The sequence below is a fragment of the Alligator mississippiensis genome, chromosome 6 (assembly GCF_030867095.1).
Source record: "Alligator mississippiensis isolate rAllMis1 chromosome 6, rAllMis1, whole genome shotgun sequence".
In the NCBI taxonomy this organism is placed as follows: domain Eukaryota; kingdom Metazoa; phylum Chordata; order Crocodylia; family Alligatoridae; genus Alligator; species Alligator mississippiensis.
The window spans coordinates 70606180-70633743 of record NC_081829.1 but is presented as its reverse complement, the minus strand read 5'-3'; the positions used below and the strand labels follow the sequence as shown (position 1 = coordinate 70633743).

General features: G+C 41.4%; 1 protein-coding gene across 6 annotated transcripts in view; it reads right to left on the bottom strand.

Moving 5' to 3' along the window:
- IDE (insulin degrading enzyme) overlaps positions 1-27564 on the bottom strand; it is a 106356-nt gene that overhangs the window by 57548 nt on the left and 21244 nt on the right. For all 6 annotated transcript variants that reach the window (XM_059729980.1, XM_014607816.3, XM_019484232.2 and 3 more), the window contains exons 2-10: positions 26430-26614; positions 24496-24703; positions 20282-20451; positions 16220-16342; positions 13006-13118; positions 12438-12600; positions 9391-9483; positions 8168-8259; positions 3404-3484 (exon numbers count right to left, since the gene is read on the bottom strand). In XM_059729980.1, the coding sequence (XP_059585963.1) occupies positions 3404-3484; positions 8168-8259; positions 9391-9483; positions 12438-12600; positions 13006-13118; positions 16220-16342; positions 20282-20451; positions 24496-24703; positions 26430-26589 (1203 nt within the window). In that variant the 5' untranslated portion in view covers positions 26590-26614. The remainder of the gene's footprint in view (positions 1-3403; positions 3485-8167; positions 8260-9390; positions 9484-12437; positions 12601-13005; positions 13119-16219; positions 16343-20281; positions 20452-24495; positions 24704-26429; positions 26615-27564) is intronic.

Genomic DNA, 27564 nt, shown 5'->3' with positions numbered 1-27564 from the left:
ATATAGATCAGACAATACCATAGTTTTGAAAGTCCTCATCTGAAACAATCACACATAATATACTGTAGAATCCTCTATTTAAACATTTTTCAAGAACAAAAAGCCAAGCTATTGATCTGGGATTTGAATACAAGATGCAAGGAAAGTTATATATTTCTAACCTGATGCTCATCTTACAACTATGTAAAATCAAAACTATTTTATTCTTCTAACTCAGTGATCGGCAACCTATCGCACGCGTGCCAAAGGTGGCATGCTTCTGATTGGCATGCAGATTGCTTCCTGCCCCAAGGGGCGGAAAGAGCCATGTGCAGATGGAGCAGCCTTGAGCTGCCGCCAACCCCAGCCAGGCAAGAGCCCCTCTGGGCCCAGCCCCAGCCAGGTCGCACCACTGGCCCCAACCCAGTGCCACCCCCAGGCCGGGGGCTGTCGGTGCCCCGACAGCCCTGGCCCCAATCCCGCACTGCCAGCAGACCCCAGAGCCTGGCCCCAGCTAGCACCACTGCCGCAGCTTGCTCCAGCACAGCGCCACCGCCAGGCTGGGGCCGTCCCGGCACTGCCGACGGCCTCAGACCCAAGCCCAGCCACATGCTGCCAATGGGCCCGGCCCCAAACAGCACCACCATGGCTGCTGGCCCCAGTCCAGTGCTGCTGTCGGGCCAGGGCTGGGGCTGTGGACCTGCGCAGGCCCCAGCCACATCCCGACGCTGCCGACAGTCCTAGCCCGGCAGCGGCACTGGGCTGTGGCTGGCAGCGATGGTGGTGAGGGCTGGGGCCCGGCCTGCCACCAGCTGGCACCACCGCTACATTTAGGGTCTGGGCTCAGCCCAGTGCAGCCTCAGCTGACTGCCGGGGCGGTTGACAGTGCTGGGATGGGGCTAGGGCCTGAGCAGGTCCACGGCCACGGCCCCATCCCGGCACTGCTGATGGCCCCAGCCGGTGCTGCTGGCGAGCCTGGCCCCGGCTGACACCACCACTAACGCTGGCCCCAGCCCAGTACTGCTGCCCAGCTCCATCTGGGCGCTGCTGACGGCCCCAACAGCTAGCTGGGACCAGGCTGGGCCTGGCCCAGACCCCAGCCACGACAGTGGTGCCAGCTGCCGGTGGGCCTGGCCCCTGCCCGAGCCCTTACCACCACCGGCCCCAGCACAGTGCCGCTGCCGGGCTGGGGACCCTGCACAGCGCCACGCGGGACCCGGCCCCTTCCCGGCACTGCCAAAGGCCCTGGCCATGTGCTGCCGGCAGGCCCCGGCCCTGCGGGGGCCCAGCCCCAGCCAGCACCACCACCACCGCCCGCCCCAGCCTGGTGCTGACAACATCCCGGCTGCAGCCCCAGCCCTGTGGTGCTGCGGCAGGGCCCAGCCCTGTGCTGCCGTTGGGCCCTGGCCCCAGCTCCAGCCCCGCGCTGCCCACAGCCAGGCTCCAGCCCCAGCCCTGTTGCCCATGGGCCCCAGCCCCATGTTGCCGGGTGGCCCTGGCCCCAGTCCCACGCTGCCCACAGCCCTGTGCTGCCAGTGAGCCCCAACCCCAGCCCCACCTGAACAGGCACAGTACCGGCACCTGCTGTCTCCCTGGAGCCTGGGTCCAGGAGACAGCCAGGGCTGGGGTGGGGAGGCAGCAGCTATTTGCAGCCTCCCGGCTGCAGCCAGTCCATGTTCAAGATAGCTGCTGATAGCCACGGAGCCTGGGGTGCTTCCAGCAGCCGGCTGGGAGGATGGAAGCCCTGCTGCAAGCAACACGGGCTTCATGGCTATCAGCAGCTACCCAGAACCTGGGTCAGCTGCAGCTGGGATGCTACAAACATCTGCTGCCTCCCGGCTCCAGCCTCAGCTGCCTCCCAGCTCCAGATCCAGCCCTGGGCTCTGGGGAGGCAGCAGATACTGGCAATGCTCCCCACTGTGTTGCCCTTGCCACCGCTTCTGTAGAGAAGCACGTGAAACCCAGCATGGCAGGGCACACTGGGGGGTGCAGAAGGCTGCCTGCTGCTCCGAACTCCCCGCTGCCCTGGCTACACTTACCCTGCAGGCAGGGGCGGCAGCGAGGGGAACAACCCTGCATGCTGCCCACGCTGCTCCCGTGCACACAGGGGAAGTGTGACCTGGGCAGCATGGAGCTTGCAGCAGCAGGCAGCTTCCCTGTGTGGTCCCTTTGTGCACTGCCACTCTGGGTCGCACACGCTGCACTCAGGAGGGCCCAGGGAAGGGCAACAGGGTCAGGAGCACAGTGAATGTTGAGGGCAGCACAGCAGGGAGCATTGCCAGTATCTGCTGCCTCCCTGGAGGCCAGGGGCAGGGCAGGGAGGCAGCAGCTGTTTGCAGCCTCCTGGCTGCAGCTGGTCCAGGTACTGGGTAGCTGCTGATAGCCACAGAGCCTGGGCTGGGGGGCAAGGGGCAGGAGGGCTGGGAGGCAGGGGCAGCAAGGGCACAAGCAAGGCTGGGGGGCAGGGGCTTTGGGTGGGGGGCAAGGGACACAAGCAAGGCATCCTGCCATGTACCCCCCACTGCCCTTGTTCTATTTTTCTTGCATGCCAGCACTCTGGCACCTTCCAAGATAGGCATTGTGGGTTTTTTCAGCACTCTGGCCCAAAAATGTTGCCTACTCCTGTTCTAGCTTAGCATACCTAGATGCCTACACTTTTACTTAACCTTCTTTAAACAGGCTAATCTGTTGCATACTTAAATTCAAAATAGTAAGTTCACCATATGATGGAACCAAAATAAGAAGTGACAAACTAGAACAGTCCAGAAACAACAAGATCAGCTATAAATTTAATTTAAAATAAATTCATTTAGGGAGAGGAAAAATTTTACAAGATGGGAAACAAATATGTGAAAAAGTCTGAAGTTCAACGGATAGGAAATAAACAGGAAATAAACAAGATTTTAACTGTGATCCACTAAATCAGCCCAAAATTTACCCTAAGGAGAAAATTCTGTTTAGTCAAATAATTAAAAAACTACTTCATATCAACTTGATAAGTGTATACTTGTATATTTATACAAATACAAGTACTAATGTCAAGCAACCCTAAGTGCATGCCCCTGTGCCAAATCTCAGCATTTAGCTGCCAAATAAGCAGAGCATGTGGAAACTCTCAGGACTGAGTCTTCCTCAGACCTATTAGGGTTAATAAGTCAGGTTTTCAGTCCAAATGCTGAATCATTCATTCCATCAAACTTAAAAATACAAAATGCTAGGGAGCAAAAGCAAATTACTCATTTCTTGAACATTTACCTGTAGAAATTAGTACTGCAAAAAATGCTTCCAGAATCCAGGGATGTAAAATGAAGACAGACATTCACAGATATTTATTTATATTGTTTATGCAGTGTGATTTCAAAACCAAATTTTAACTTATTACTCTCCATTCAGATACAGCCCAAAATACATAAATTTCACTTACATGCAACATCCCAGCAAGCTTTGATGTATAACCTCGTGGTCGTTCTTTATCTTTGAACCTGAAAGCCACAGCATTTAAATCCTAAGGGAAAATAAAATAAAGGTTTTTTGTATTTTATTAGAAAAAACTGACTGTATATAAAAGAAAAAATCACTATCAAAATAGTCATTTGGTAAAATAACTTGAAATAAAGAATAAAGCATATCCAAATATCTGCTGGGCACATACCAATTTAAACAACTAAAATAAACAAGCAGCAGGGCATTCTTCTTCAGGTCTAAGTTTCTCTCTATCATGCAGTTGGGACAATAAAAAATAATTACCCACAAAAATCCTTGCTATTTGCACATTTCTTGGACTATCATGGCTACAATATCACACCCAAATACTACCACAGATAAATCAACTTATTACACTTTCTTACACACTTTCTTATTCAAGGAAACATTTGTAATCCAATTACTATTACCCAGTATTATAAAGTGATTATCTATTTGCTCAGTAAAGGCTTGAATGATACCACCTACCATATTGACTTGAATAAAAGACAAGGTTTTTTCCTATCCAGTCAACATGGGTAACCCCCCCATCCCCGGCACATCTTACATTCGTATACAAGGAAACCTCACTAAATACATTTTCTGTCTTTGAACAGCTGCTAGAAGCAGCATGTTCTCAGTAATGGAAACCAACTACAAAGTTGATTAAATACAGCCAACCCTGAGCATGGCTATAAAGTACACAGCCCATATTAAGCAAGCATGCTGATGGGGCCCTACCTCCCCCCCCCCCCTTTTTTTTTTAAAGAAATTTCTTGTGTTCCAAGTCAAATCAGCCAAATCAAGTCCAAATCCATAAATGGCCCTACAACTGGCAAATGTCCACTACCCCTACTGGGGCTTCAGATGTTTCCAACATCTTTTGGCAGGCATCCTACATGCAGGCCCAAGCTGAGAGGCTTGGGGTTCAGATGCTCCCACATTTTGCTTGCCTTCAGCTATATAGTTGCAGAAGCAAGCTAGGGGGAAGCCTCCAATTTCCATAATGTGGGCTTAAAGCCCCAATACCTCACCGGGTACTAAACCACGCCAGAAGAGCAGTTATCCCCCAGGCACTTAAGGAAAACTGACCTCATGGATCCAGATACATGGCGTTTCCCCTGCCAGGTAAGTACAGCCCATATTGGGCAAACTTACTGATGGGACCCTACCACAAGGATAGGTTAGTACAGCCCATCTGAATAAGGTATATAGTAGTGCCTATAGAGTCAGGACTACACTCCTTTTCAAGTCATGGTGAGCCACGGTGTTGCATTTCAACTTCCTCTTCACTTCCACAGCTAAGCTGCATCTTTCTTTTCCATTTCCAATGATTCCTGTTTCTTCACCAGCTTTAAGTGTCTGGCAAACATCACCAAATGGGTCCCAAACAGTTCACCCAGAATCCCTGTCAGCTCCTCTCTCAGCCTGTCACATACTATTAGCATGGCCCCACCCTGTATAAAGTGAAGCCAGAGCAGGTTGCCCTGCACCTCACCTGCGTATATATTTTTGGAGAATCCCACCATGGCTTGAAATGCTATCGACTCTGCTGGGGCCCAGCCTAGTGAACTATATGGTAAATCATGAGCCTTTTGACTTTGGATTAATATCATGCATAGTTTGTACTCCATATAAAAGTAGGTGCCAAAATGCAACTTAAGAGAGTATTTGTGGAGTACCTGTGCTAAAACTTGCAACAGTTTCAAAAAAGGAAACATGCGTCAATTCTCAATGAACTAAGTCTATGGGTACTCCATGCAAATTACTACAGCTATTTATTTCAAGGTCAGTTTTTTTTAGATTTGCTCCTCACTTCCATGTGCTCAGGGAGAGCCGGGTCTAACAGTCAGGGGAGGCGTGGGAGGTGGGGTGGGGGTGGGGGAAGAGGTTGTAGGGGAAGGGGCAGATGGCAAATGGGCTACCTGACCCCCCCCCCCGATATATTTTTTCTGCTGTAACAGTAGGAAGGAGACAAATTCAAGTCAGACCTCCAATAATTATATTCTATACCTGGAAAACGATAACAAATTTATATGTTTTCGATATATAGAATGCAACTATTGAGGGGTCATCTTATAATATCAGGGTCCTCTTATACTCGAGTAGATGTGGTATTATAATCAATGTTTCAAAAAGCAGCCAATGCAGGAGGTAGAAAAAGTCAGTCTGGTAAACCTCTACAACAAGAGTGGTAAACTGAAAATCTTTGATCTCACCAAACAGAGGTGGCTAGGGAAGGGCTTCCTTTACCCTTTAAACTTCTTCATTGTACCCACAATAGTTATGTAGTTCTTGGCCCTGAGCAGGTGCATTTAATAATTCCTTGATCATCAGAAAGCGATTCAGGTTGAATCTCTCTTATAGATTAAGACCTCTCAGGATTTATATAATTTTCATTCAACAACTAGCTACTATAGCCACATATTAACTCAGAGTGTTTATAACAATAATCCCCTGTGCTTCTGTCAGATAAAGCTACTACATACATATTACTGACTTTTCCTCCACAATCAGAACACCAAAGACACAATTCTCTTCTCAGTCGCACAGGTGCTGAAACTATTCTTCATAACATTATGATTCAGGCCACATAATTTGATTCCAAGGTTTTCCGTAGCCATAGAATACCTAAATTCTGTCATAAATGGCCGAAGTGCCATGCAGCCAAGTTTGAGCCCTTTTTGCCAGAAAATCATATTTGAGTACCTGATAATCCAAAAAAAAGTCACGATAACATTCTCCACTTTTCTCTCTTGTTGTCAGATAAGATGTCTCCAACTAACTCTCAAGCAGTATTATATCTCTCAAAGAACCTAGTCCCACTATACAAATGCTCAATTTAAAAAAAAAAAAATTAAAACTTGAGGCCAATATGCTGTTTTAGATTTAAAAAACCTTCTGCTGAATTATACCTTTTGCTCACTCAAAGTCCATGGGAAACAAAGTCCATGCTTTCTTCTGTTTCCCTACCCTGCAGTTCATTCACCCAGTTTTCAGTGTTGATCCCTACTCTGCAATTTTTCCTAAAAGTCCTATGCCACTGTTCTTCCTTTCCTTACTCCTTGCCATTTAACCTTTGCTTTCGCATGCCCAGCTTTTCCTAGCCCCATCTCAAATAATTTGAATCAGCCTGGGTTTTCTGTTACCCTCTGTCCATTCCCAAGAAATTTACTGTGTTTTGATATGTAAACATATGAAAGACAGCATGACCCAAAACAAATATTTAGAACAGAAAACCTTGGCCTTACGTTAAAAAGTGAATACTAACTAAAGACACACACACATACACAAGTAACAGATGCAGGCATGATTTTGTAACTTGCAAAATATTTCTAGTACATAGCATTTTAAATTAAGTATTGAAGTAAAAAAGTAAGTTTGTGCCTAGTATTCCCCCTCCCCCCCTCATACTACCTCCCCCCCTCCCCCTCTCTCACACTACCTCCCCCTCCCCCCTCTCCCTACCTCCCCCTCCCTCACACTACCTCCCTCCCTCCCCCCCTCTCCCTACCTCCCCCTCTCCCACACTACCTCCCCCTCCTCCCTCCCTCACACTACAAAAAGCTACTTTAAAAATAACATTTTACAAGTTACAAAATAAAGCCCTCAACCACTTAACCCTGACTTGCTTCATCTTCTTCCTGCAGCCTCTCACCACGTTCACTACACACTTTCCATCTTCTGTAACAATTCTGGGTAGGGTCCTACAGACAACTACCTACTTTAACCAGAAAGACCTACTTAACAATTCTCATTGGATCCAACCTATGCACTTAATTAGGCAGGGCGCCTATGGAAAAAATAGTACATAGTCATATAATTAAGGACCATAACATAATACACACACACCACAGGTCTATTTAAAGGTTGCACACTCTCACCTTGTTACTAGAATCTACACATTATTTAATACCTGGTTTTATAATTTTAACATTCTTCAAACATACTTTTTGGTAATTTTCTAGGATTTTGGTCAGTTGGTTCATTGATAGTAAAGTTGGTTCATTGATAGTAAAGAGAAAAATATCTAAAGCAAAAATACCATCAGCCAGCAGATTACTACAGCCCTATGTGCCTTTGCCAATGCAAATATGGAGAAGAAGAGCAGAGTCAAGGCATATACTTCTAAATGTTCCATCTTGGCCAGGACAGTGACAGAGCTCCACCTTCCAATGTTCCAGTTTGGCCCGGAAAACTCACTAGGTAATTCACCTTTGCTATTGGCAAGCTTACGGGCATGCATGCAGCAGCACACTGAGTAGCTTCCTTGCTACTCAGTGCTCAAGAGTAGGGCAGCTCAGGTTCCCATATCGTGGACGTGGAGTGGGATCCTAGGCAGCTAGAGCAAAAGCCACCAGTGGGAGAGGTGCCTGGCCAGACACGCTTCACAGAACGTGCCAGCCTTCCAGGTGCACCTCAGGGTAGCTTACAACACTGACAGTGGGATGAATTATTTCTCTTAAAATTCAATAAAGCCTTAAAGAGTCCACATATTTGGCTCAAAAAACAGCATTCTGTTGTGTTGCTGTATTTCAAGTTAGGACAAATTTTTTCTTTATTTTCAGTAAATATTATTATGTTATACAATACAGTTCTGTAGATTTAAGAAATAAATTCTAAAGTGGCTTCCTCAACCATGGAGTTTGGTTCTCTTTAATATCCATATACATAAACATATAAAAAATTAGTGAAGGAAATTTGTTGCGACTTAAAACTGCTATACCTTGCACTCTTGGAAAACCCATTCTTGAGGTCCTTCTGTACATAGTTTTTGAATATACTGAAACATGTGCAAAATTATATCTTCAACATGCACTGGAAAAAAAAAAAGAAAAAACAACACACTTAAATAATTATTTGCATTATGCACATTGAAAAATAAATATTTTCCTGAAAAGAAACTAAAAAAAGTATGAGACATCTGCAAGTTTAGTTAGGTTCCATTTCATTAAAAGGTAGGTAAATATGTGCATAGTTCCACTGTATAAATCATCTGATCATCCACATACTTAAAGTCAGGAATGTGCTTAGTGAATTACAGTTTTAAACTTCTATACAGTGCTCTGAACTTGTCACACCATGATGTGAACCAAGCGTTATTATTTAAACTTGGATATATATAGTTTGAAGCAGGTAGCACATACAGTAGTGGATCTTGAGGCTTTTTAAAGAAATGTAATTTTTTAATTCATTTCTTTTATTAATAGCTTTATTTAGTAGTAGTAGCAGTAGTTTATTTATAGCTTTCACAAAAATGAAATATAAAACCATATATTTACAGTTCTGGCTAAAAACATAGAATAACATTATATATTCAATTTAATTTTAGCTTGTATTCTCTGGGCAAATAATGAAAATACCCCCTAAGGCAATGGTACTCAACATTTTTTTTTAGATTTAAGGCAACTGCCAGAAAAAGCCAGCTCTTAGCTTTCATTCATTTTTTGACTACAGAAATGTAACTGAGCAATTCTGCTGTAAAGAACTAGGACAGACCACAACAGGTTAGAATATTTTAATATTACTGATTTTAATTTGAAATCTCTGGGTTTACCTTGGAAATCATGCTTGTACACTTAACAGTGGTAACACTGAGTGGCACCCTGCAGCACCCTGGTCGAGAATACAAGGAGCATGTATGACTTGGGGCATACATGACAGGCTGTGACCAATTAGAGAAGCCAAATTGTTTTCTCTTCATTAGACCAATATTTAATACACACTTTTTACTTCCAACATGTCTGTCAACTTTAAGAGGATCCACATTCAGAACACTCTTAAAGAGCACAGTCACTGTATAGATACTTACCAGCTTTCAGGTTACGAGTATAAAATCAAGACTCTTTGGAAATAAGGGTAAATAACATTAGATTAGGAATAGTCTAGAATATTTCTTGTTTTTTAAGAGAGAATAATAATAAATATATATATATATACTTCACTTACAAAGCCCTTCCTCAGTCAGGTCCACATTAATGATGAAAAACATGAATCCTCTAGCACCTTCCTTTTGACCTCCTACCAGTGTATTTACCCAGCCTATGAAATTAAAAATAAAAGACACTGTAAAATTAAGTCATTGTCAACTTATGCTGTTTCTTTCTACCTTCTGGTGATATATTAAAATGTGCACACATACCTCATGCACTCCAAAAAACCCTATTACATAACAAGAGAATTTAAATGGACAACAGAATGACAGACTGAAGAGGATTTGTATAAAACTGGTCGTCAACCTTAGCCACATGTTACTTTACCCTGATACCTGAGGTGGTAGCCTTTAGTACCACCTCAGGTATGAAAAGGTATGCTGGAGGCATGAGATGCCATTCTTCATGCATGCATTTGCTTCATATTTGATGGAGAGAACCTTTCTACTACAACAGACTACATCCAGCATTTGTGTTGCTCAAAGGGCAAGCCTAGGACTGAAGGATGTCATGGTAGCAGTGGAGTGTAGAAGGGCATAAATAACCTGCATCAGCAGCAAAATCCTAATATGCCTTTACTACCCCACAAAAACAGGACAAGTTCATAAAAAAAAAGAAAGAGGACTGGACTACTAAGCAGTCTAGTAGTTTTCATGCAAACCTACTACTGGTTCCTCCCCTCCCCAGCTACTTTCTTTGCAGAATAGTATATAAAACTTAGTTGTAGATAAAACTATCAAACTTGTTAAAACTCCATTCTACCCACCTCACCTGGCAATAATCAAAGAACATTATGGTGGTCTGTTCCCACACATGGTACTATTTTCAAAATGGCACAGACATTTTAAAGAGGGGCTGGCCTTCCAGGTAGCTAACATTTTGGCCAACAGAGTTCAAACTTGTGTCCAGAGCAGGTAGCACAAGGCACTGTGGGATTGCTTCTGAAGAACTGCTAAGGCTGACAAAGGTGTGGGACTGTCCACACAAGGCTTCTTCCAACTGCCATACAGTAACAGACAGCCTAAGTTGCTCTGGAAGATGACGAAACGTCACTGGTAAAAACACATGCAAAATTCCATTGGCAAACTTGAGTTCTGCCGAAAGAGCTTTATATTGTAAACCAAGTGTGACATGTACCTTTCAGCATACTACCCATTGGAATAAATTACTTTGAGGGATACGCCAACAAATTGTTCTGCCATGTAGCAGAACAACAGTAGCAAGGTGCTCCATGACTAACAGGTCAGTGAGAGTCCTCATCAAGAACATTTACATTCCTGCAGCAGACAAAACTGAGAGCCCCGCATGGTAGAAGAAGAACTGCCTGGCCTGCCTCCCTATCAACTGAAGCTAAAGAAAAAAAGAGTCCCTTCAAGACTCTGCGTAAGTGTTATGCTCTTCCAGTAAGATACCTAGTGAAAACTGGAGTCAGGACCATCTCCTCAACATGTAACAAGAGGTTAGTAATGTCCCCATTCCTTAACTCTTCTTTGCAACCTCAAGTTTCCTCAAGAGGTCAGAAGACCGCAAAGTTCTTTTAGCTGTTGCTCCTTCTGATTCAAGGGAGGATGTCAACATTGGTTATACAAACCCATGACTTGCTTTGTTGCTGCTGGACTGGTTATTTATTCATTAAAATTTGGCATTGTGGACTCCTTTTGCCAGTGCCTCTCTCTCTCATCTCCCCCTTCCTTAAGTTTAACCCAATCCATTCTGGGAATAGAACACTATTTACCTGTATTTGTTTTTTCTCAACATGCTATTTCTATAAATTATAATATCCTAAAGGAAATAGCTCTCAATTACTATGTAGAAGCATTGTGTGCAAAGAACCGAGGGCCCAAAAGAACTAAGGCAGATCATTGTCCTCCCAAGGAGGGAGAAACAAGAGGTTCTATCAGGCATAGGGATTAGGAACACAACACAGGTAAGTAAATATTTCATATAAAAAAACAGTATGTAGAAGTATCATAAAGGAATATGAACATTTATCTTTGTGCAATCACTTTTGGACATCAATTGCAACTCTGGCAATAATGGATCTCTAAGCTGTATACTATACTAAAGAATTGTGGATGATATGCAATAAAATGCAGTTTTTGCAATTAATAATTTGCCATATTACCAGAGTAAATCAAAACAAACCAAAAGAGTAAAAGACACACTATTTTGGTCTTCTGCTTATAGATGGAGCTGCTACCCCTACCCCCACCAGTCATGCTGTCAGCAGCACAAAGAGTAATGGGGGAGGGCAGGGGTGGTGTTCACTTCCCTCACTTCTTCCTGCCACCAGCTGCTTACTTGCTAGGTGGTGGCCCATCACCACGGCTCAGCCGCTGCTGCTCCCTTCACACTATGGCTCTACCCTAGAGGGGAGGATGGGTAGGGGAGCAGTGCGGGAGGCCTGAGTGGAGCAGTGGCAGCAGCTGGGCCATGGCACAGGGTAAAGCCGCAGCCCAGTGCACATGTGTCTGGCAGCTGAAGGTAAGGGCAGCACAGCTCACTCCCCCTGCCCTCCAGTCCATTATTCCTTGCGTTGCTGGTGGTATGTCTGGCACAGGGGTCCCAGTGGCAATGAGTCTTACTGCCCTGCTCCACTCTCCCATGCCAGGTCCCACTCCCTGGGCTGCTGAGGCAACTCCTGCCCATGCTGGTCCAACCAGGCTGCAGCCCCATGCCTGCTTTGGGCACACAAATCTGGGAGGGTATATGCCTCAACCCCCCCTGCCCCACCCAACACACCCACACCCTACCCCACAAACCAGGGAGCTGTGTCCTGGTGGCAAGGGGCAGCAGGTTGGGAGTAAAGGACCCCGGCAGGCCTGAGAGGGGAAGAGGGAGTGGCGGGGGCTGTTTTCTACTTAAACTATTTACTGGGTCAGGACTGGCCATCAATATTTACAAACAGAACCACTGTTTTAAAAAAAGTCAAGTTATCTCACTTTTTAAAATTTTAACTATTAAACCCTCACAGGTCAACTTTAATTGAAGCATTGTCCCAAGGCTCCGTCATATATTTATTTATGGAACACATTTTTGCTGTTTACCTTTTACCTTGCTTACCTTTAGCTTTGAGCTCTGATAAAAGACTCCCTGGGCCTTCATGTCCAATGAGATGACCCAGGTAATGACCGGGGTTGGATTTATAGTATTTCTGAAGGTCTGGTATTGGAAATGTGACATACAGATTTCTAATGTCCTTGATAGGTACTATTTTGTAAAGTTGCTGGAAGAAAAAAAACCCAAGATTCTATCTATTTCAGTTATTTTCCCCCAGGCTTATATATTCCATATACACACAATTCTTTACATATGAACATATATACTGCACACAAAACATTTACTTAGGGTTAAAAGTGTATTTCTTATCAATACAATTACTAACAATACAGGAAATTAACAGATTAACATTTACATTCATAATCTCAAACACAAGATTTAACACCTAAGCACATGGATCTTCTTAGAATCTTCCTTTCTCAGTTCCTTACATCCATATATACAACCTTATCTATATTGCAAACAGACATACATAAGAATAACAGTAGAGAGGATAAGAAGTTATTGTTCCTACATGGCATTAAGGTCTGCACTAGTCAGTTTAGCTACACTAGGAAGTCTCACAACCTACCTGGAGATGTTCTTCTTGGAAAGGGTGCTCAGGAAATTCTGGTATCGGAACATTTTTGTTTTCTACCTCTGAGAATAACTTCACTACTAAACTAGTTAGCTCATCCAGGGATTCTGAAAGAAAGAATCAATAGAAATAGTATGATCATTATCAAGAGGTTTGAGACTCAGATATTCCTGTTAGAAAAATAATTTTTGAAAGTTAGGTTTGCTTCCTCCCTTACATTTCAGATGGAATATGTTTTGTATTATTTTTTAAATTCCAACATAAGGCTTTCATTTTTTTAAAGGAAGACCTTAACAGCATTGTCACTGCTGGTTTTGTGGATTGTTTATGAAAGCATACACATTTTATTATCCATGTCTGAACACAGATATCAAAGTTCTGATGCACAGCTGAAGAATGGGAATGATTCATTTAAATGCTACGGTGCGTGAATACTTGTTTTTCTTATTAGGACAAGGTCAATTTGCCTGGGTAATGGCTGTTGAGATGGCTTCTGTTTTACAGTCCGTATGTGGATTGAGCACTAAGGTTGTGTCATAATTGCTTCTCTGTATGTTTAAATTTGTTACTGGTTTTATTTCTTTGAAGATCTATTTAAAAAAAAATCACAAAGCTGTTAGATCTTCTCTTGAACCACATTCAACCACATTTTTATTCTGGAATTTTTTTTAATTTTTTTTTTTTTTTATAAACAAAGTCTGAATTAGCAAACTTTAAATAAATTAAAAAAAAACCAGCCCCCTCCTTCCCAAAATTTTGAAAATAAGCAATGTTTTAATTGCTCACTTTAGATTAAAAATGTATTAGGGCCATAAACTTGAGTAAAAGTACAGCTGAACACTGTTTTTTTAATGCTGTATGTTTATATTAATTTTCATCAATTAAAAGGACTGATTTACTGATGACAAATATTATGGCTAACCATTTACAGAAATGAGGTCTGTGGGTAGGGGTGAGTGCTTTCAGGGAAGTCCCAAGTGTGGAAGTCTCTGCCAGAAGAAATCAGGACCCTGAATCTTGCCAGACTCACGTTGGTGTAGACCAGGGGTGCTCAAGCTATCCAGTTCTGCAGGCTGGATGAGTGGCATGGAGCCAATCCACGGGCTGTGTCCCATATGAATTCAGTGTGCCGAGTCAGTCCGCAAGCACAACCCCATGTACTGGATCCAGTTGTGGCACATGGGGTCATGTGATCCAGCCCGTAGTGCTCTCCACACGTCTGAAAATTGCTCTCTCTCTCCCAGAACAATTAACACTGCCATTGCTTCCCTGCCACCAAATTTCCAGACCCATGGGGAGCCCCACAGGCTGAATGACAATGCTTCGAAGGTTGGAACTGGTTTGCAGGCCACAGGTTGAGCACCACTGGTGTACACCTTCTATGTGCAATCAAAGATATTAAGATAGAGGCTTGAAAAGTAAACACCTAAATTATCTCACTTGGACAAAGCTGTGACAAATGTAGAGAGTTTAGGCCCCTTTATAGTCATAATTAGATGCCATTTTTGTTTATGTGACACCTATGTCCTACAATGATAGCTACTTTACAAATACATGGATAAAGAATATTACCCATGCAACTACTTTTTGTGTATTTCCCATACAAGCAACATGAAAGCCACCTATCAAAAGTATTTCAACAATATTCTAAAAAGCAACTCCAAAGGATTTCAGCTTCCCTTCCTCAGTTTAAAGCATAAAAGATTGATTCTACCTTTTTACAGTTCAAAAACATCTATGGGCGCAACTAACACCAAAGAAATTCTAGTGTTGGGAGTTGCCACTAAAAATTCAGAAATTTACAGTTGACTTTGACCCAATCTACAAATAAAGTAATTTTAGGCTTCCCAGTTCAATATTGTACAGATTTACTAATCTACTGAATTAATAAAAAAAAGTTACTTTGAAAATACTGCAACATTCTCTTTTACTGATTCAGGCATTTTTGCCAAAGTCTGGAAGCTATGAAGAAGAGGTAAAGCAAACTGATACAAGATAAAGTACTCGTATACAACATAAATGAATTATTGAATAAATAATACAGGACACTTAAAAAATTCAGAGTAAAAAAAGTTAACAATTTTAGAAATATCAAAAATGAGCTTCAAAATATTACTGAATATAAATTGCTAAAACAATCCTCGAAAGATTTCTGTAAAGCTGATAAATGAAAAAACCCCTTCCCTGAAACAAAATGACCTTAACTTGTACATAAAATAAATCAAGTTAAATTAATTATACCAGTAACGTGAAAAAATACACATTATTTATCCCTCAAATGCAATGGGATTTTTGTCTCAGTAAAGATCTGTAGTAATGCAATCTAGGACAGAATAATGTTTAGGATGACCTGCAAGAAATGTAAGGGATTGAATTATTTAATTCATCGTTTTTGTTGCTATATGGAAAAATTCTTCCCCTCTCCCTCTGTTTTTTACCCTGCTTGTTCACTAAAAGAAAGCTAGGTTTGTTAATTCTATTGTAAAACACCATGACAGGCTCAAAGCAAGCTCTTCCACCCTCAGAGTCAATCTCAAGTGCTCAATACTTCTGTTATAAAAGGTTCTTTATCTAATTTTTAAGCTTGTGGAAGGCAAAAGATAAAACTTTGGCACTTCCATCTTTGATTATATAATTCCACAGTGATCTAAGATGCACAAAAAATATGCATCAGAGAAAGCTATGCATTATGCATAGTATCTTGGGACTACAGCTGCTAAAAAATGTCTGAATTTCTAAAATAAAATCCTATAAGTCATTTTAAAAGCATTTTTTATTCAAGGTGCAAGACCTCATCTATCAGGCAGCAGTCCAGGCCAAGTTTGTTAAAGAAAAAAGTCCCTTAAAAATCAAAAGAAAAAACTCAGAGAAAAGAGACCTCAGGACTTACAAAGCAAATATTACCAGAAGTACAGTGACAAGTGGTAAACTTGGGACTTAAAATCTTAATCTCCAATTTTATACATATTAAATTTTGCAAACAGTGAGCAGCCCCACTGATTTCTTGGGACTATTCACAGTGCATAAAATTAGGTATGTATTTGAAGGATTAGGATGTTACCCTCCTTTGTTTCACATTTTAGAGTAAAAGGCTTACTAGATTTGAGCATGTTTGACTGAATTCTGTAAGAGAATAATTAATAACTGTATAAAAGTCACACTCTTCTAGCATAAAAAAGCAGCCATCATAAAAGTATGACACACTCACCTCGTCCTAGGACACAAATAGACATTAGATTTGATGAATAATAAGTGGAGTGGAACTTCAACAGCTCTTGTCTTACATCTATTCCTTCTTTGGTTGGTCTGGTTTCCAATGTAAATTTGTTCCCTGGAAGGCAAAACAAAAGCCACACAAATATTTAGTATTTTAGACTGCTACAATTTATATGAATTTGTAAACTAAATAGGATAGGATAAACATTTATAAATGTAAAACATATGTTTAACCTATGCTCCAGAGGCAGAGACTTTTTTTTATTTATTTTTTTTATTAAGGACATATAAAATGTTAAACTACTGATTAAAAGGCCCTCCTGGCTAAGTAGAGCTAGTCTGCTCTTTTGATCTCACTGTGGTCTCTCTTCTAAAAAGAGAGAGGAAAGATGACCCTTTAACTAAACATCTAAGCTGAACAGTCTTCAGACAAGAGTGGGAATCCAAAATTCTCTTTTAAATAGTCACTAGTATTGTTTTTTTAAGACTATATATAAACACTGTTAGCAATATTTATTGCAAGGAAGTATTTGAGTTTGATGTTAAAGCAGCGCTATTATTTGGTGCAACACTAACAGTGTTAAAGAAAAAAAGGAAAATCTGTGAAAAAACTGGTCACAGCTGGATTTTAGTCAACTCCATTTCTCACTGCCATGATTCTGCAAGATTGAAAATAGAAGATAAAGTCCAAAATGGCAAATTGCTATTCTTTTTGTCAACTCTTAGCACAGACAATTCACAGAACACAGTAATTTCTCACAGAAGAAAAGGTGTGGCAAAGGCAAAAGAAAAACAAGTGTAACACAGGAAGAGATTAACATAGTATATACAACAACAGGAAGAAATACATTACAAAATGCTTTCTAGATTGATTTACCAAACCCTTGCAACATAGTAGCAATTACTACAACTAAAATGGTGCAATAATTAAACAACATATAGTATCAGTCTGTTTCAGGTGTTGCAGATGCATTCAGTCAAGCCTTCATGAAGTTAAGTGAGTCCATGACATTAAATTTACTGCATTCATTTGAAAGGTTACATCTGAAATAAAAGTGGGCATATTTCTAAAAGCATGTGTATGCAAATATAAATTCCTCTTTGCTAGTTATTTGTTATAAAATGCTTGCATATTTTCCCCCCCAGTCTGTCTTTTCCTTTGTTACAGCAATTTACTAAATGTTACAAATCCCAGGCTGCAGTTACAGGATCTATGGACTCTGCCAGTTCCGAGCCCACAAAACAGGCACTGGGTTGGGAAGAACAGATTAAAGAACTAAATTATTATTGTTTTACAACTGTGCTGCTTCTATACTATGGTCTTTAGTGGACAAATGTCAGAGGATGTCTAGGGTGAGTATACAAGGCCTGTTAGGGGACAAAAGAGCAAATGTACTGTTTGAGCTCTTGCATTAATTGGGTGCTGGGCACATGGGAAAGCTGAAGAACAGCTAAGTATACTGAAAGGAAACCTGGAGGACTGGAATGCCTGTCCTGCACAGGAGCAACACGAAGAAGACTGCTGGCAGAGCAAGTTCCACAGAGACCAGTGATGACCTAATACAGCAAAAATTACACCCATTCTTGCAGCCCAGGAGATTTCATGATATTTCACTTGGTCTGTAGGACTAAAGACAGGGCTGTCAAAGGTATGGCATTACATGAGAGGTGGCATTTGGGAGCCCTGTATGCATTACATTTCTTTTTAAAATTAAGGACCTGGTTATTGTTTTGTTTTGTTTTTAAATCAGTCAGACATACAAAATTGTATTTTTAGAAGTATTTGATGGCAAATCCAGGGTCTAAATTAGTTCTATATAATACAGAGCACTAAGATTTTTAATATAATTACTACTGAATTTCTACATATTTTAGTTCTCTATTTAAAAAACTGAATCTGATCTTAACAAGCAGCAAGTATCTGGAAGCATCCAAAAGTCTGGTAACTTTGCAAAACAGAGCTCCCCTAAGAAGAATGTCCCTAAACTTCAAAGAAACATTTTCTGCAACTTTTTTATGGACATCTTTGAGCTGCATAGGATTTAACATGATTTTCTCCAGCATTGCTGCTTACTGGTTTACAAGGGTTACTATTAAAGTCTGTAAACAGCGTTGCAGAAAGGTGGCTCTACTGATTCTCATTCTGCTCCACTTGAGCTACTGCCAGAATTGTACTGGAAAGTGCTGCTGCCAGGCAGAGCAAGTTCACTATACAGACATGCCATAAGATCATAAAATCTGCTTTTCCTCATTATAAATTAATGACAGAGATCTAATTCCTCCCCCCACCCAAAATCAGATTGGAAATGACCTTACTGTTTTTTCTATTTTTTTTCCTTATTTCCCACTTCAGAGTCCTTCCTCTACTAAAAACAAAGTCAATACATCCTCCAAGTAATCTTGGCAAGGGGCTATTGCACTTACCTTGATATTCTTAAAAATGCTCTGCAGTGAAATGTAGGAAGGGAAATTCTATTAATTAAATCTAATCAAACCAATGCAGCAACTTAAACCTTTTGTATTTTTACATTAATGGAAATAAATAGTTGATTACTATCCTAACACAAATATGTTTTTGAAAAGATTATATGTTATTTGTTTCTTCAGCCATTTAAGAGCACTCACAGAACAAAAAACTTGAGCAACCAACTCAGCATATTTATCCAAGGCTTAACTTTCACAACTGTCTGCTGCTATGGCCAGGCCACCATGTTCAATGCTTGGATTGTCTTAAATGCCTCAGAGCTTTGAAAAGCTTTTCAATTTAACATGAAAATGTTATGCAGCTTTCTCAAGTGTTAGGTTGTTACCAAGGGTGTACGTTGTAGCCGTGTTGGTCTAAGGACATAGGCAGACAAAGTTCCTTGGGTGAATCTGATATCTTTTATTAGACCAACCCAAATAGTTGGAAAATAGTTATTAAGCAAGCTTTCGGGTTCAAAAACCCTTCGTCAGGCTAAGGAAGCTTCAGCAGTTGGTGTGCGCTCTTCCTGGATGGAATGAAAAGCAAAGAAGCCAGACACTGGGCAGGGGAGTCAGTTGCCAGGCAGATTATGTGTCAAAAATCCAATATCTATATTTAGTCCATGATTTTTAGTATCCAGAAGGTTGATGAAATGGAGTTCATAGGCTTGTCTCTGGGAAGTGTTGTGTAAGTTTCCTTTGAGGATCAGGACTGAGAGATTCTGCAGTACAGAAATGTAATATACCTCATCCAATGCACCAAATGCCCTGATGGAAAATATGTAGGAGAGACCAAACAACAACTGCGCACCAGAATGAACACACACCGGAAATCTATCAAAGACAGAAATACCCAATTACCTGTGAGAGCACATTTCTCACAAGAAACCCACTCTCTCTCCAATCTCTCAGTCCTGATCCTCAAAGGAAACTTACACAACACTTCCCAGAGACGAGCCTATGAGCTCCATTTTATCAACCTCCTGGATACTAGAGATCATGGATTAAACACAGACATTGGATTTTTGATACATTATAATCTGCCTGGCAACTGACTCCCCAGCCCAGCCCCTGGCTTCTTTACTTTTCATTCCATCCAGGAAGAGCACACACCAACTGCTGAAACTTCCTTAGCCTGACGCAGGGTTTTTGAACCCGAAAGCTTGCTTAATAACTATTCTCCAACTATTTGGGTTGGTCTAATAAAAGATATCAGATTCACCCAAGGAACCTTGTCTGTCAGGTTGTTAGCAATGCTTTTAGCTGACAGTCATTTAAAAGAGTTCATCCTGTGTGTGTCACAATGATTACTGTCCCAAATTGTTAAGACTCATCCCAAGTCATTTCTAAAAAGTATCTACAGTAGCAATTATCACAACCATAAAAGACATATCCTTGGTGAATTCCAACTCTTGCATCATACTCTTCCCTATGTTTTGTCTAGCTCTTTTGCTTGTTTGGTTGGTTTGGTTTGTTTTTTTCTTTTAAATCTAAGATGTGGAAAACATAATGAAGCATCACAACAAACAGGCATGAAAATAAATGTATTTTATACCAACACTAGTGGATGGATGATTATATTCTGACAAACCTGTTCCAAATTTACTGAAGGGATGATTGGGGTTTCCAGTAGCCTTTTCCAATTGAAACAATCTCCAGGCATCATTCATTAAATTCTTCTCGTGCTCGGAGTCAACAGCATTCACTTCCCTATCTTTGCAGCTTTCATCAAACAGTGGGCACAGAAAAAACTGGGCAAACCTAAAAAAAATTTTATACGAGTAAATTTTACCTTTTAAATTCAGTTTATTGCACAGGAAAAAATAAAAACAAAACCTAGCTTATCTTCTGAAAACCTAATGAATGTTTGAATTTGTTAATTAAGTATATAGAACTAAAAGCTAAGAAACTGTGAATTTAGTCCTGGCTTTGCCTGTGATCAAGTCACTTAACCTCTTTATTTTTCAGTTACTCCACCTGTAAATTATAAATAATGATTTATTAATTGGAAAACGGTTATGCTTATTTTGTGATAGGATTGCACCCATCAGCCCCAACAGAGATCAGATCCCAATTATATTAGGCTTTTGTCTTTGCCCTTTGGGACTATTCTTTTTAATATATGTAGCAGCAATGAACAAAAGGTGGGGAAAGGAAATATTATCTCTGTTTTATGGGGGCCTTTACTTAAAGTCCATTAAAGTCAGTAGAAAGACTTCCCATTTAATTCACTATGTCTTTGGAGACCATCCTAAATGTTTTGATCAAGATCACATAATCTTGTGGTTAAAACAAAGAGTTCATTTACTGGAAGACATTTTGCAAGGTCAGTCAAAATATTATCTGAATATTATTTTAAAACAACTTTCACAGGAAGATTATGGTTCCCCCCTAGCAGGTTTAACAGGTTTCATGTTATTTAACTATAGTGCAATCCTTTGTGTGCATATTAGATAAGAAAAAATTCACCTGACTGCATATCAATGCCAGTCCCTATTTCTTACCCATCTGCTTACATCATAACAAATAGAGGTGCAACAATACATCGGTTCATACTGTATTGGTACTGATAAAAAGAAAATTGACAATATCAGCAATTGGCTTTTTTTGACTAATGTGGCCAATAAGGTCACTGACAAATGTTACATACATGCACACAGCCAGGAGTACAGCCCAGCAGCTTGGAGATCAGCAACTAGATGGTAAGTCTGTGGGGGGAAAGGGCATGCAGGTGGGGCAGATCAAGGCCTGTGCAGTGAGGGAGGGAGAGAGGCTGGAACAGGCGCTGCACAGCCCAAGTGGGGTGCAGGACAGAGCCAGCGGCCTGTGCGGGGGGACGACTCTCACCACTGCGTGCACCCCCGAGGGAGTCATGCATGTGCCTGTAGATCTATGTGCAGGGCAAGGGCGGGCTGTCACTGCACGCTTACACTCGGGGGCTGTGCCAGGCTCTTCCTGGTGGCTGTAATTGGGCCGGGCCAGGGCAGGACGGGGCAGGCAGTGGTGGTGCTGGGAGGAGGCTACAGGGGTGGCTCTGCACCCCCCATAGCCCTCTGCCACCTGCCCTGCCCCACCTGAGCATAGCCACTGGGAAGTGCAGCCCCTGAGTGCAAGAATACAGCAGCAGCCTGTCCTTGCCCCACACACAGATCCAGAGGGCACATGCCCCCCATGCCTCCCCCAGGGGTGCGTGCCAGAGCGGGAGCTGCCCCCTCCTGTCCCCTACATGAGCCATGGACTCCATCCTTCATGCCGCCCCACCCCATCCCAGGAGGGCAGCACCAACCCCAACCCCAGCTCCATTCCCTTCCTCACTAGGGGGGGCCTCAATCTGCCCCGCCACCACCCCAGCGCCCCTTCTCTCCTCCATGCCCCTTCCTCCCAACAGACTTACCAGCCAGAACACTGCTCTCCAAGTTGCTAGGCTGCATATTAGCAATTGGATTGGTATCAGCCAATATGGCTGGCCAATAATTGGCCATTGGTATCAGCCCAAAAAATCTTTATCAGCGCACCCCTAATACCAAAAACTCTTATCTGCATATCAGTACAGTGCATACAACCTCTTGCATTCATAGGAACTCTTCATCCAACTGTCTACTCCGTAACCCAACTACTCTGTTTAATGGCATAATTGGTGAAACTGATTAGGAGTGGTCAATTTTAAGGCTTCTAAAGAAAGAAAAGAACTAGTTCCTGTCAGTTTCAAAGCTGTTACTATAGGCCTAAAGTACTTTTGAGAAACAAAATAATGAAGCTTAAGGAGATGTGAAAATCTTTGCAAACTGTTTCAGTAGCTAATGGGCAGCATTTAGATTGAGTTCAAGTAAGTACACTACTCTGAATTCTCTGCACTACCTCACATCAGGTCCAGAATGTTTTCAAAACCATTGAACCAGCACTTTTTCTATATATTTTTTTTAGCAACTTAAAATAAGTTGCAACACTGGTGATAAATAAGGAAAACAAATAAATATTTATTTGTAATGATTCATAATACTGATTTTTTTTTCTAGAAGTATCATGAATCTCTATAAAAACTATATTAAAGAACATCGAGGTTGCGAAAGCTTGCACACAGAAATCAGGAAATGTATGAGTTATGGTTGCTTATGTAATCATAATTTGGCCCCTTTGTGCCTAGGCATGACAATATATTTTACTGCAGACAAGTGTTGCTCAATTAATGAGCTATTAAATATTTTGTTTTTTCCTTGTGCAACACATGTTACCAATTCCTTTTTCATTGTATATTGTTCAAACTTGGGTTTGAGGTATAACTATTAAATTTCCACTAGGGCATTTATATAGCACTCACCATTTTATGAATGCTTCACAAGTATTACATTTATGTTCAATTCAGAACAATCCTGGAAGGCAAGAGTGTAGTTATTCCCATTTTACAAATGGGGAAGAGGCAGGGCAAGATTATGTTCAAAAGTATCTATTAACTTTGCTGACTCTACAAATTAAATAACTCGACAAATTAGCATGCCTAATTTGAGACACTTAGGGCATGATTTTGAGCTTAGCATCGCATAACACTTAACGTGTTCAAAAAAAATACAGCTCCCATTGACTTCAGTTTCATTTGCACGAGTTCCATATTTTTGGAAAGAAGAGTGCCAACACCCAGAAAACGAGGAACTTACAACAGTGAATTCCTGTGAAAACTGAATCACTGTGGTTTAAGTAAATGTTTCTCTACCAGTGGGTTGCAAGAGTATATGAAAGGGTTGCAAACAAACTTTAAAAATTCTCTTTTAAAGAAGAAAAACATGGGAAGCCATGGTTTTTTCCTTGCAAGCTGGCAGTTCCAGTCCGCAAAGGGCTGCTTGGGCCCTTCCCCAACCCATACACTCACCCACTGCCCCACACACTAGGGGGCTAGAGCCTTGAGGCAGGGGGTAGCAAGTCAGGAGTGAGGGGCATAGGGTTGGAACTGGCCAACAATGTTTACAATAGAGGTGCAGTATGAAAAAGATTGAGAACCACTGGTTTAAGTAACCTGACCAGATTCACAGAGGAAACCTAATGGTTAGTCCATTAGTTCAAGCAGCAGAGGTGCTTCTAATACATGTGAGAGTTCGTGTGTGTGTGTGTGTGTGAGGGAGGGAGGGAGGGAGGGAGTAGGCAGAGGGGGCCATTAAGGGAACATGAGTGTCTACTAGGTTTGCCCACAAGGCAGATCTTACTAGTTATGCCTCTGCTCATCCCAGTCCCAATCTACCACTCTGAACTCCTCATTCCAGTGTCCCCTTGCTCTACGTTCACCTTACTCATTTCCAGTTCTTTTTCCAAAACAGTTACACTCCTCCTCACTCAGCTCTTTGTCTGCTAGCTCTCTTCTTTCCCCTCGGTTTCCATTTGTGTCCTCACTACTCACATTTCTCAGACTGTCTTCTTCCCCAGTCTATCCCAGCTCTCCCCCCAGTACCCTGGTTCCTCACCACCACAGTCCTTCTCCTTTGTCCACCTCACAACTTCACTGGTCTTTACTACTCATTCAGTGTCAGTCTCCCCCACAGGCTTCCAATGCAAATTTTCCAAATTGGTCTTAAAAAAATATTAGCCCTTGAAATTTTCAATCCAAGTGATTAAAGTTAGACAAACTTACAAACAGTTGAAAACATGACATATTGGGAAAGCATCTGACAGCCTTAACAGATGGTGTTGTCAGCCCTGTCCAAAATAATGGAAATTCTAATACTATCAATCAAAGGTTCATATATAATTATAATTCAGAGGTATCACAAAGGCCAACTGAAATTTAAAAAAATAGAAATCAGAAATAAACATATTTACCTGTCCAGTGCACCTTCTAGGTGTTCATGTGACACATCGAAGTAATAGTTGGTGTGTTCTCCACTAGTGAATGCATTTGAGCTCCCTGCATGTTCGCTAAGAAACTGACTGTATTCATTCTCTTTTGGATATTTCTCAGTTCCCAAGAACAGCATATGCTCACAAAAATGACTAAGCCCAGCAATATTTAGGGGATCCGATAATGAACCTGCAAAGGGGAGAGGGGAATACATAAACTAAATCACCTTAAATAAATCATGTTAAAATGTTTAGGATTTTTTTAAAGTGTTATTATTAGTCTACTTACACCATCAGTGAATTATATAAATTCTGTAGTTATAAAATTCTACTCAACTGCAGCCAGAGAGTACTAGGTTGTTAATCCATACGTTAAAAAAGCATCTTAAAATGAACAACTTGAAGAGTTTAACATATTATACTGTGAGTGATATAAAGAAATAGCTCCTAAATTGAGGTCTGTGTACTACATTAAGATCAAATGATTTAAGAAAATTCTCTCGGGTTTGTTCTCCTGGTACAAAAAAAACTCGCCCATAAACCCCTGAACTCATTCAAATGCTGAGCCATAGGCCTTGCAATGCTGACACTGTGCAGCCAGGGGACTCCTGTGCTTACCTCTCAGAGTGCCCTGCAGGCTCCCTTGGTCTACCCAGAGACACAATGGCAAAAATTCACAGAGCAGTCTCGACTGGCTGCCCCAGACTGCTCCATGTAAGTCTGTCTCTTCCCTATGCACAGCATAGGTTTGCAAAGGAGGCATATTCTGCTCAGATTGAACTTCAGCTCAATAGAGCGGCACAGTCTCTTGGGCAAGCTGGGGAGTGGGGGAGAGGGAGATGAAAGCGAAGCATGTTGGGATGCTAAAGGACTGTGCTGTGGCTTCTCTCAGAAGAGAGCATGTATGTATGTACATTTGCTGTCTCTCAGGAAAAACAACCAGGAATAAATCACTCCTACAAGTTCCCGGGTTATTTTTCTCCTGGAGTTATTTTGCTGGTAGAAGAGACCCCTGAACATTTTACACTCAGAGTTTCTCCTGGGAAAGGAACAATGCTCCCAGGAGAAACTGAATGTCTGCACATGCCCTATGTACATTGTGGAGATCTGGCAGGTAACATTGTTCTAGCTTCTTCTCTTTGTCTGTAGTAGCTATACTCTATAAAAGGATAGCCAAAGATACATTAAACACTTTCCAAATACTCTATTCTCAAGCAATTGCTGGGGTTTCTACAGACACACTACATGATCATAAATAGAAGGGATGTTTGTCCAGAAGACCAGCTGTTATAAAGCTGTGGTAAAAATACTGAGAAACTGCTATAAATCCTGGAACACAGGGCATCAGTTGAGCATTTGAAAAGCAAGCTGAATTGGAGAGAGCTTAGACCCACACTTTGGTTTCCAAGGGCTTGGGGGGGGTGGAGGGGAGGCATGATGAAGGTCTGCAGTCAAATCTGGAATGAAGACACAGTTGGTTGCTAAATGGGTAGCTTTTAAAGAACAAGCAGTGCAAAAGATAAAAAGTATAAACAAAAAGGAAAAACGGGGCAGTAGAGTTCTGGCTGCATACCAGAGCCAAAGTTGGGCAGGGGGTGAGAAGTGATACAGTAGTATAGGATGCCTGGAGAACTGACCAGACCCATGTCAAAGGATGCTTGGAGTCTACAGATAACACTGACCTGGTTCAAAGTGGAACAATTCAAAATAATACTTGCTTTTCCAGGTATCATTCTGAAGCATTCCAGGCAGATTTAAACCAATTTAGCAAGTGTGTACGTCTGTCTGCTTCAGGTTTAAACCAGTCAAAGGGTTACATGCATCATTGTCCCTAAAGTGGGTCAGATTTTTCTTCACAGAAATGAACAGAAGTAATTATTTGCAATGTAAAACTGAATACAAAGTGTATTAAATACCTATATGTACATCAAGTGCTGCTGAAGACTTATCTGTGGTGGGGTCACTGATAAGCAATGACTTAATGCCATTTGCAAGTTCTAGTCCACGATACTCTCGCTTATCCTCAGGTGACTTGATAATTTCATTTGTTATCCTCTTAATCGCCGAGCTTCTCATTTTGCTGTTGATTTCTTTCTGAAGCCTAAAAAAAACAAGCAAGTTAAATTTTAAAATTTATTTTCAGTTACCTATTTTAGAGGGTAAAAAAAAAGAGAGATAAAGGAAGAAATCTAGTAGAACGTTTAAAACCTCCCATAATGGCTTAGTTATGGCCCAGAGTCCAGAAAGCGTTGAGACTATTTAAGTCCTACAAAAAATCAGGCAATTACATGTGGGAGTAAGTCACATTATTCACTCTACTTTAACTTCTATTTTTACAGTAATTAAAAAACAGTTTTGTAAAGAAACATGTTATCAACCCTATTCAATTGGAATAAAATTTAGATTAATTTATTTCCCACAATCAAGCCAAATCCTTCTTCAGCCTACAGAAAAAGGCATTTTAAATCTTTGTGTTATTATTTAAGTTTAAAAAAAACTAAATTAAAAAATCAGAAGAAAAACATGAAGTAATAACAGGTATACTTGGCATCCTGAATACGTCTACTTTGCTCTGACGTAACACCTTTCATCAAAAAAATATAAAATCAAAGAATTTAACAAAAGACGGCATTTTCTTAAATGAACAGAAGGATAAAGTCAAATATGGAAGAATTAAGCAACCTGCTCAAGATTCTGTAGTAAACCAGCAACAAACTAAGGAACAGAAACATACTCTCCTGACTCACAGGAATTAGGGATGTGAATGGTTAAACAACCGACTATTTAACCAATCCGATAAGCCCAGCAATAACTGGTTATAGTTTACCAGTTATCTTATAATGGGGGGCGGGGCACAGTCTGGCAGGGAAGTGGGGGAGAAGAGAAGCCGCATGGTGCCCTAGCAGGAACTGGAAGGTGGCAGGGCAAGAGGAAGAAGCAAGGAAGAGAGGTGAGGGGAGACTAGTATCCATAGCTAGTTTGATCCCTCCCTCCCTCCTTCCCAGTGCATTGGTGGTTGCAATGAGCTAGGAAAGCCCTTTGCCTACTGTT